The sequence below is a fragment of the Muscardinus avellanarius genome, assembly GCF_963383645.1.
Source record: "Muscardinus avellanarius genome assembly, chromosome: 11".
NCBI lineage: Eukaryota > Metazoa > Chordata > Mammalia > Rodentia > Gliridae > Muscardinus > Muscardinus avellanarius.
The window spans coordinates 66,665,550-66,676,233 of NC_137797.1; the positions used below are offsets into that span (position 1 = coordinate 66,665,550).

The 10,684-nt window shown below is 50.3% G+C and overlaps 2 protein-coding genes across 2 annotated transcripts in view; one reads left to right on the forward strand and one right to left on the reverse strand.

The window, feature by feature from the left end:
• COPZ1 (COPI coat complex subunit zeta 1) overlaps window positions 1-353 on the reverse strand; it is a gene marked incomplete at both ends in the record, with an annotated part of 67,314 nt that extends 66,961 nt beyond the window's left edge. The window contains one exon of the mRNA XM_080704874.1: window positions 311-353. Coding sequence (XP_080561000.1) covers window positions 311-353 — 43 coding nt within the window. The remainder of the gene's footprint in view (window positions 1-310) is intronic.
• Window positions 354-7,218: 6,865 nt separating this feature from the next.
• NFE2 (nuclear factor, erythroid 2) lies at window positions 7,219-10,116 on the forward strand (the record flags this gene model as incomplete). Its single annotated transcript, XM_080705805.1, has 2 exons — window positions 7,219-7,332; window positions 9,106-10,116. The coding sequence occupies 2 exons, from the start codon at window positions 7,219-7,221 to the stop codon at window positions 10,114-10,116; spliced, it is 1,125 nt and encodes a 374-aa protein (XP_080561931.1).
• Window positions 10,117-10,684: the final 568 nt, after the last annotated feature.

The window sequence follows — 10,684 nt, forward strand, 5'->3', positions numbered from 1 at the left end:
ACGCCCGACTCTAATCTTACCCAGGCTTATCTGACCCCTCCCTATCCTTCCACTGTCCGAATAGCATAGATGCCTGGAGAGGTGGCGATGTCTAATAAGCTTTAGGACAGGAACCCTGAGGCAAGCTCCTTGGTCAGGGAAGTTAAGAGCCTAGGACCACAGTGGAGGTCAGAAGTCTACCTCTCCCTACCATCCCTCTCCAGATGATTCTATTTCCCTAAGCAGAAGCTTCATTGGTGAGTACTTAAGGATTACGCTCAGATCTTTCCAGGGCTGAAGGTGTAGATAGGCGGTAGAGCAATTGCCCTACATTCAATCTCCAGCACTGCAAAGAATTTTCTGCCTATGACCATCAAGGATGATTGAGGGGGACAGATTTTAGTTTCTGGAGATGGTTCCACTTCTACCTGGCTCACAATGTTGAGGAATAAGAGAAGGAATAAGCCAACCCAGTGGAGTAAAGGGGTTGTGTGATCTCAGGTTGCAGGAACACTGGGCATGGTGGCACAGCCCTTGATGGCTGTACGTGGCAGGCTGAGGCAGGAGGAGGGCAGGAGCAAGGCCAGCCTCAGCAATTTAGCAAGACCCTGTTTCAAAACTGAAATAAATAGATAAATAAATACTAAAAAGGGCTGAGGAAGTAATACTTTCACCAACCCTGTGTACATATATAGAATCACCAAGGTCAGTCTCAATATCAGGTATGAGAGAGAGTGAGGAGGGAGCCAAGAGGAAGCTCACCAAGTGTTGTGTGCACGTTTGTCCCTAGCATTCCGAACTTCTTTATGATTTGAGATTACAGTGCACCAATAAAAGTATAAATGTATATGCTGGGCGTGGTGGCGCACGCTTGTAATCCCAGTACTTGGGAGGCTGAGACAGAAAGATCGCAGGTTTGAGGCCAGCCTCAGCTACTTAGTGAGGCCCTTCACAACTTATTGGGACCCTGTTTCAAAATAAAGGATAAAAAAAAAAAATAGGGCTAGGAGTGTATTTCGGCGGTAAGGATGCTCCTGGGTTCCATCCCTGGTACCACAAAAAATAACAATAATTAAAAAAAAATTAAAAGGCTATTGGTGTAGCTTGGAGATAGAATAATCCTGGATTCAATCCCAAGTATCGGGGTGGGGGGAGGGAGGAGAGCGTGTGCACTAGGAGTATAGGGAGTATAACTTGGTGGTAAAATTCCCAGTACAAAAAAAAAAAGCTGGGCGTGGTTGCACATGCTTATAATTTTAGTACTTGGGAGACTGAGACAGGAGGATTGTACAGGTTCAAAGCCAGCCTCAGCCGGGTGTGGTGGCACAGGCAGGTTTGTAATCCCAGCATTCTGGAGGCTGAGACAGGAAGATCTCGGTTCCCAGACAGCCTCAGCTACTTAGTGAGGCCCTTTGCAACTCAGTGAGACCCTGTTTCCAAATAAAGAATAAGAAATAGGGCTGGGGGTGTTGCTCGGAGGTAGAATGCCCTTGGGCTCCATCCCCAGTACCACACACACACACACACACACACACACACACGTGCACACACACACACACACACACACACACACACGCCAGCCTCAGTTCCTCAGTTGCTTAGTGAAGCTCCCAGCAACTTAGATTCTCTTTCCAAATAAAATATAAAATAGGTCTGAGAGTGTAGCCTGGAAGTAGAAAACCCGTTGGTTCCATTACCAGTAACACACACACACACACACACACACACACACACACACACACACGTCTAAGGTAAATTGTACAGGAGCCCACTTCACTTTCCTAAGATCTCCCCAGTTTCTGCACTTTCTTTCTTTTTCCTTTTTGTTTGTTTGTTTGTTTCTTGTTTTCTTTTCTTTTCTTTCTTTCTTTCTTTTTTTTTTTTTTTTTGGTGGTACTGGGGTAGAACTCAGCCTTTTCTACCTCCAGGCTATACTCCTAGACTTATTTTTTAATACTTTATTTGGAAACAGGGTCTCACTAAGTTGCTGAAAGCCTCACTAAGTAGTTGAGGCTGGCTTTGTACCTGTGCGATCCTCCTGTCGCAGCCTCCCAAGCGCTGGGATTACAAATTTGCCCCACCACGCCCAGCCCAGTTTAACTCATTTGCTGCCAGCTTGCTAGTCCTCTGAAAGGCAGGCTCCAGAGACCACAAAGGGCCTATGCCCAATGAATAGACCACCCCTTATCCTGCGTGTCTAGGGAAGTCAGCCTCCCCATGACCCGACCCGCAGCCTGTGCAAACTCACTGCTTCACCAGAGAGCTGGCTAAAACTGGCCAAGGTCCTCAACTGCCTTCCCGCAGCCTCCCAGACTCCTGCCTTTCCCAGTCCCGTTGTGTGTGCTCAGTTTCCTGCCACAGGGAGAGTGAGAGACTGAACTCTAGGTCTTCACTAGAAAGGGCTGATATTGCCAGGCTTAGCGGCACTTGTGCTTGCCTGTAATCCCAGCTGCTCAGGAGGCTGAGACAGGAGAATCACAAGTTTGAAGCCAGCCTGAATATTTGAGCAAGATCCTGTCTCAAAAAAATAATTGAATAAATAAAAACAAAGAGGGGTGGGTTCCGTGGTGCACGCCTGTAATCCCAGTATTTGAGAGAGGAGGGCTACAAATTCAAGACCAGCCTCAGCAAATTTGTGAGACTCAGCAACCTGGGGAGACTCAGTTTCTAAACAAAAAGTAAAATGGGCTACAGTGTAACTCGGAGGGTAAGCGCCCCTGGGCTTAATCACCAGCTCCTCCCCAAATAAATAAATAAATAAGCAAAGATTTTAAAAAGGGCTGGGGGTGTGTGTAGCTCAGTGCTTAGAGTACTTGCCTAGCATGCGAGGCCCTGGGCTAGATCCTGAGTATTAAACACACACACACACACACACACACACACACACACACAGACACACACACAAAGAAAAAATATAAAAAGAGGGCTGTCTAGGCTCCGAAAGAGGGACTGCTTGGATCAAGGGTTTGAAGCTAGAAGAGTCTAGAAACCATTCACTGTTCTCTCTGTCTCCCTGTGGACCCATATAGCTGGACCACCCCAGTGCTGTTCAAGGTGAAACTGGCCTCCTGTCAGAATCACCAGGGCATTTGTTAAAATGTTATTTCCTGGGCACCTGCGCTATGAATTCAGCCGGCAGGTCTATGGCGGCTTTCAGGCAGCTGCTTTTACAGGTGAATGTGGTCCACAATAAAATTTGTGACTCCTTGAGCTAAATACATTCTACTTCTGCTCATAACAACAAGGATCCTCTAGTCCATTTAATGGAAGAGGGGTGTGTGTGTGTGTGTGTGTGTGTGGTAGTGGGAATTGAACCCAGGGGCAACCTACCTCCAAGTTATACCTCTAGCCCTATTTTATTTTTAATTAAAAACCATTTTTTTTTTTTTTTGCAGTACTAGGGATGGAACCCAGGGTCATTCTACCTCTGAGCCAGATGCCCAGCCCTATTTTTTATTCTTTATTTGAAACAGAGTCTCACTGAGTTGCAAAGGGCCTCGCTAAGTAGTAGCTGAGGCTGTCCTCAAACCGCGGTTCTCCTGTCTCAGACTCCCAAATACTGTGATTACAAGCGTGCGCCACCACACCCCGGCTTTCTTCTTTTTTCTTCTTCTTTTTTGCGGGTCTGGGGATGAAATTCAGAGGCATTTGACCTTTGAGCTACACCTCCTGCCTATTTTTTATTTTTTATTTTGAAACAGGGTCTCACTAAGTTGCAGAGGGCGTCGCTAAGTAGCTGAGGCTGTCTGTGAACCACAATCCTCTGGTCTCAGCCTCCCAAGTACTGGGATTACAAGTGTGCCCCACCACAGCTGATGCCTGGCAGGCCATCCATCCTGAAGGCCAGAGAACTTGGTCTCCTGCCTCCTAGAGCAGGATCTTTGTATTGCACCTTAGACTCAGATCCGGGAAGGTAGGAGAGACAGAAGAGGGGTGGGGTGGTGAGGAACTATGAAGCAAGAGTCAGGTCCCTGCCCTCCCAGCCCCTTCTCCATTCATTTTGCCTTTGGGCAATTTCCGCCAAACCTGTGTGAGGGAGGGCGGTTTCCGATGTTGAAATGGCATCCTGGACAGACATAAACACCCTACTTACTCTGCCCACTGGCCAAGGTCCCGTGCTTACATCAGCACCCAGTGCTGAGGATGGCAGTATAACAGCGGGGTAGAGGCTAGCAGGCAGGGAGATCCTCTTTCAAAAGGATACTTTGAGCAGGGCATGGTCTATGCTTGTAATTCCAGTGCTTGGGAGGCTGGGACAGGTGGATTGCAGGTTTGAGGGCAGCCTCAGCAAGTAGTGAGACACTCAGCAATCTAGTGAGACCCCATTTCAAAAATAGGACTGGGGTGTAGATTGGAGGTAAAATGTTCCTGTGTTCAATTACCGGTAACACACACACACACACACACACACACACACACACACACAAATTTTAACTGGGCATGGTAGTGCATGCATGTAATCCCAAGTATCTGAGAGGCTGAGACCGAAGGATTGCATGTTCTAGGCCAGCATTAGCAACTTAGCCAGGCCCTCAGCAATTTAGTGAGACCCTGTTTCAAAATAAAACATAAAGCCGGGCGTGGTGGCGCACTCTTGTAATCCCCGCGCTTGGGAGGCAGAGACAGGAGGATCACGCTGGTTCGAAGCCAGCCTTGCTGGCTTAAGAGACCCTATTTCCACATAAAAAGTAAAAAAATAGGTCTGGGAGTATAGCCCGTGGGAGTGTATCCCGGAGGTAGAAGGGCTTCCAGGAACCCCAGTACCACCAAAAAAATAAAAAAATAAAAAAATAAAATAAAATAAAATAAAACATACAAAATAAAATAGGGCTGGCGGTGTAGATCAGCGTAGAATGCCCCTGGGTTCAATCCCTGCTACCGCCCCCCCAAAAAAAAGAAAGAAAGAGGGTAATTTGTAATTTTGCCAATCTTGTGGTAAGTCAATCTGTATTGAGCACCATGATGTTCTATCCTTACGGCAGGTGGTCTAAGGCTGTGCAACTTGATGAAATCCAGTCCTGTCATCTGTCCTCTTCTCAGCTAGCCTTTGCCTGCTAGTCTTTACTTATATGATGGTGGTAGTGGTGTGTGTGTGTGTGTGTGTGTGTGTGTGTGTGTGTGTGTGCAGCATCTGGCCCTAAGCAATCTGGAGGGCCTAGCCAAATCGACTTGGAATTTCTTTTTTCTTTTTTTGGTGGTACTGGGGTTCCTGGAAACCCTTCTACCTCCGGGCTACACTCCCAGACCTATTTTTATAATTTTTAAAAATTTGGAAACAGGGTCTCCTAAACCAGTGCGGCTGGGTTCGAACCTGTGAGATCCTCCTGTCTTCACCTCCCAAGCGCGGGGATTACAAGCGTGCGCCACCATGCCCAGCTTCCTTGGAATTTCTTGCTGAACAAGGAGAACAGAGGCTGCAGGGATAGATGAGTGTCAGGGAATAAGGAGTTAGTATGAGGAGAGGGACTGGTACAGCGGTCAACACGGGGATGAGACTTTGCTGAGAATTCTAAAGCTGTCCAAGTAGAAAAGGACCTCTGAGGCTGCCTAGTTTTTCAAATGAGGAAACAGAGGCCCAGAGCAGCGAGAAGGCTTGCCCAACATCACACTGCGGCTTTATTCAATCCAAAGGAAGAGGGGCTGCCGGGAAGTCTGTATTAAAGAATCTAGCCGGGTGTGGTGGCGCATGCTTGTAATCCCCAGTGCTTGGGAGGCAGAGACAGGAGGATCACACAGGTTTGAAGCCAGCCACGTGCACTGGCTTAGGAGACCCCGTTTCCCAATAAAAATGTAAAAATAGGTCTGGGAGTGTAGCCCCCAATAAAAATGTAAAAATAGGTCTGGGAGTGTAGCCCCCAATAAAAATGTAAAAATAGGTCTGGGAGTGTAGCCCGGAGGTAGAAGGGCTTCCAGGAACCCCAGTACCACCAAAAAAAAAAAAAAAAAAAAAAAAAAAGAATCTAAAGAGCTATTGCCCAGAAGAAAAGAGACTGACACTCCACAGGAAGAATCAACCGAGGTAGCCCGCCAACAGAGGCTAGAGTATGGATGCTGTAGAGTGGGCTGGGGAGGGGCCTGGAAGGCATTACAGGCAGGCAGAGCCAGGTTCCAGACCTCATCCTGCCATTTTTCAGCTTGGCTCTGTTTCTCAATGAACCTTACAAAATCAACCTCATAATCTCATGCTTGTAAAGCACCAGCACAGTTTTTTTTTTTTTTTTTTTTTGCGGGTCTGGGGATGGAACCCGGGGGCATTTGACCTCTGGGCTATACCCCTTGCCCTAATTTTTTATTTTTTATTTTGAAACAGGGTCTCACTAAGTTGCGGAGGGCTTCACTAAGTAGCTGAGGCTGTCCGAGAACTGCGATCCTCTGGTCTCAGCCTCCCAAATGCTAGGATTACAAGTTTGCACCACCATGCCTGGCTTACCAGGACAGTTCTTGACAAATGCTTAACAGGCCTTTGCTATGATTGTCACTATTCAGAAAAGGAAAGACCCCTGGTTGTGTGAGTTGAGTATGAAGATGATGTTGTGGGGGGTCTAGTGTCTCCGGAGCCCTTTCCTCCTCTGCCTCAGCTGCCTGTGGCCAGCTGATAGCCCTCTTATCTGGTCCAGGCAGAGGAGCCCAGGGTCAGGGTAGGAGGAGAGGGCTGGGCTGCTATCAGCCACCAGGCCTGGGTCATATCTCACAGAAGGGGAGGGGCTGTCTGCTTAGCACTTCCCAAACACACTCCTTGGGGATCCTCAAGCACTCATTCTCCTCTTGGAAAGAAAAGGCAAGGCTGAGATCCTAAAACCCAGGCCACAGGAGGAAAACTGAGGTGACTCCTCCCAATGGAAAACCAAACCAAGCATCCCCCAGGAAATCTGACACTGTCTCTGGCCAAGAATACAGTTTTGGGGAGTAAGAAGTAGGGGAAAGAGAAGGCATCTTGTCTGAAAAACAGATAAAGACTTACTGTGCTCCCAGAGAAAGTGAGTATGGCTGCAGCAGTTGGTAAGAGAGGCCACACCACAGAAACCGGCTCAGCCTAAGGGTTGGTTGGTGAGTCTCACATGTGGGAGGTGATGAGGTCTTTCCTCCTCTCAGGGGAAGGCGGAGGAACCCCCCCCCCCCTCAGGAAGGACAGGCTTGCCACCCTACCAGAAGCAGCTCTAATACTTTTCTCTCTTCATGCAGATTGCTGGGGGCCCTTTGGGCTTTGGGGAAACCTGGCCTGGGCCCTGGCCCAGTAGGATGCCCCCGTGTCCTCCTCAGCAGAGCAGGAACAGGGTGATACAGACACCCACCCCGGAGCTTGGCGAAATGGAACTGACTTGGCAAGAGATCATGTCCATCACTGAGCTGCAGGTGAGCAGGGAAGGTGGAGGCACCTGGACAGGCCGGTGGGCCGGGCAGGGCTGGGGCTGACAGTGTTGCAGACTCTGGAAAAGGAAACACCAAAGCTGGGCTGGTGGTGCATGCTCATAATCCCAGCATTCGGGAGGCTGAGACCGGCGGATCGGGCAGCTTCAGCTACTTAGTGAGGCCCTTTGCAACTCAGTGAGACCCGTTTTAAAATAAAGAATAAGCCAGGCGTGGTAGCGCACGCTTGTAATCCCAGCATTAGGGAGGCTGAGACCGGAGGATCACGGTTCACAGACAGCCTCAGCTACTTAGGCCCTCTGCAACGCAGTGAGACCTGGTTTTAAAATAAAGAATAAAAAATAGGGCAGGGGGTGTAGCTTGAAGGTAGAATGCCCCTGGGTTCCATCCCCAGACCCGTAAAAAAAAAAAAAAAAAAAGGCTGGGGGTGTAATTTAGGAGGTAGAATGCCCCTGGGTTCCATCCCCAATACCATAAAATAAAGAATAAGCCGGGCGTGGTGGTGCACGCTTGTAATCCCAGCATTTGGGAGGCTGAGACCAGAGGATTGCAGTTCACGGACAGCCTCAGCTACTTACTTAGTGAGGCTCTGCAACTCATTGAGACCTTCTTTCAAAATGAAGAATAAAAAAATTGGGCAGGGGGTGTAGCTTGGAGGTCAAATGCCCCTGCAATAAATAAATAAATAAATAAAGAATAAAAAATAGGGCTGAGAGTGTAGCTCGAAGGTAGAATACCTTGGGTTCCACCCCCAGTACTGAAGAGGAAAAAATACCCAAAAACTACAAGAGTGTGTGGGACGTGTGGAGGGAGTTGAGCACTGGGGAGAAGGAGGTAGGCCCAGTGGGATGGGATGATCTGATTGGGGTGGTGGCTCCTCTCAGCAGCTTCTAGCTCTCTGCTTCTGTTTGGCCCTCCCTCCCCCTTGGCTTTCTCACAGTCTTCTGACCTCTCTCTCAGTCCTACCATCTTCCTCCCTCATTTCCTCTCCTGCCCTTAGCAACTGGGCCCCTTTTCCCCAGGTAGCAGAGCAGGGCTCAGGGGCCTCGGGAAGGGGAGTCAGACTATGCTGGGGTCCTTTCCTCCTGCAAGTTGGACAAAGGGGTGACTGTTGGCCTAACAATGATGCCTTTGTCCCCAGCTGGGCTGGAGCAGGGTGGCTCCGCTGGTGGGTTGGGGGCCTTGTTTCCAGCGTGTTCTCTCTTCACCGCACCTGGGCAGAGACAGAGGGACTCAAGAGAAGGTACCGCTTGTGCCTGCTCTCCAGGGCTTGTTAGCCCCCAGCCCTGGCGCTGGGCCTGCCCTGTCTCCCTTCCCTGCCCCCAGGCCTGGTGCCCTTGGGATCTGCCCTAGCCCTCCGCCCACGCAGCAGCTCCCTCTGCTGGGCACCCAGGGCAAGGCCAGGAACCACACCTGACCCTTTGACCCTAGATTACCACAGCAGGAAGGCTTCTGAGGGGTCATCTGGAATGACGGTACTTGTTTTTCTGAGGGAATTAAAGGAGCACAAGCCCTTTCAACCTAGTAAGCTCTTCTCCTGCGGTGGCTCTGTAACGTTCTAGCGTTAGGTGGTCTCTGAGGTCTGACCTCAGTGATCTCTATTCTCGGTTACATGGCTTTCTTCTTGCCATGCCATGCTCTTTGGCACCTTTCTGTTCCCTCGGTACTCGCTGGGTCTTTCAGAAGGACCCTCTGATCCCTGGCAGTGCTGCTTGCTTTTCCTTAGCATGTCTTCATACCCTTTGTCTTTCCTTGCAGGGTCTAACTGCTCCCAGTGAGCCATCATTTGAGCCCCAAGTCTCCGGCCCTTATTCTGGACCTCCACCACCCCCAGTCTACTGCCCCTGCTCCATCAGCCAGGAAGCGGGCTTCCCTCTTCCTCCACCACCTTATGAGCTCCAAGTATCCGCAACCCAGGTCCCAGAAGACCCCCCATTCCCTTGTGGCAACATGGGCATTCCAGTTTCCAAGCCGCTAACCCTCTCAGGCCTGCTCAGTGAGCCCCTTCCAGACCCCTTAGCACTCCTGGACATTGGGCTGCCCGCGGGGCCACCCAAGCCCCAAGAGGACCCAGAATCCGACTCAGGATTATCCCTCAACTACAGTGATGCTGAATCTCTTGAGCTGGAGGGGACGGAGGCTGGTCGGCGGCGGAGCGAGTATGTAGAGATGTACCCGGTGGAGTACCCTTACTCACTTATGCCCGGCTCCTTGGCCCACCCCAACTATGCCTTACCACCTGCTGAGACCCCCTTGGCCTTAGATCCCTCCTCAGGCCCTTCGAGGGCTAAGCCTACTACACGCGGGGAGGCGGGGAGTCGGGATGAGCGTCGGGCCTTGGCCATGAAGATCCCATTCCCTACGGATAAGATTGTCAACTTGCCGGTAGATGACTTTAATGAGCTGTTGGCACGCTACCCACTGACGGAGAGCCAGTTGGCACTAGTTCGGGACATCCGACGCCGGGGCAAGAACAAAGTGGCCGCCCAGAATTGTCGCAAGAGAAAGCTGGAAACCATTGTGCAGTTGGAGCGGGAGCTGGAGCGGCTGGGCAATGAAAGAGAAAGGCTCCTCAGGGCTCGAGGGGAGGCAGACCGTACCCTGGAGGTCATGCGCCAACAGCTGGCAGAGTTGTACCGTGACATTTTCCAGCACCTTCGGGATGAATCTGGCAACAGCTATTCCCCTGAAGAGTATGCACTGCAACAGGCTGCGGATGGGACCATCTTCCTTGTGCCCCGGGGAATCAAAGCGGAGGCCACAGACTGAGCTGGCCCCACGGGGAGGGGGACTGATGATGGAGATTTCCCCCATTCCCTCCTAATAAAGGGAACCCTGAGACCCAGAAGGTGCTAAGTTCCCTACACTGAAAAAAGACCAGGGGAACCCTGGTATTTGGAAGCTCCAAGGTTGTGTTCAGTGAGGCTTACCTTGGCTGGGGCCGCAGCTCAGTTGTAGAGCAGTTGCCTAGCATGTGCAAAGGGAAAGGCCTGGGTTCTATCCCCAGTACAGTAAAACAAAACAAACTGAAAACAAACAGGCTTGCCTCGAGGCCAGAGGAAGGACTTAGCTCCCTCCACCTCCAACCTCCACCTCCAGTATAGGCTTTTGTCTATAAAGAGCTCTACAGAAATATTTCATTGTGTCTTCTTTCTTGAGGGAGGCTGAGGAAGCAAATCCTGTCAAGCTGATTTGGAGTACACACAGAACTTGGGCGTGAGCAGTAGGAAGTCTACTCACCTTCATTCCTGTTTCTAGTGTCAGGGGCCACGGTGAACTGAGGAACCCCTACTCTCTGATGGCCCCTTTGTGCAATGTCTCTGAAGTCTGTCACCTC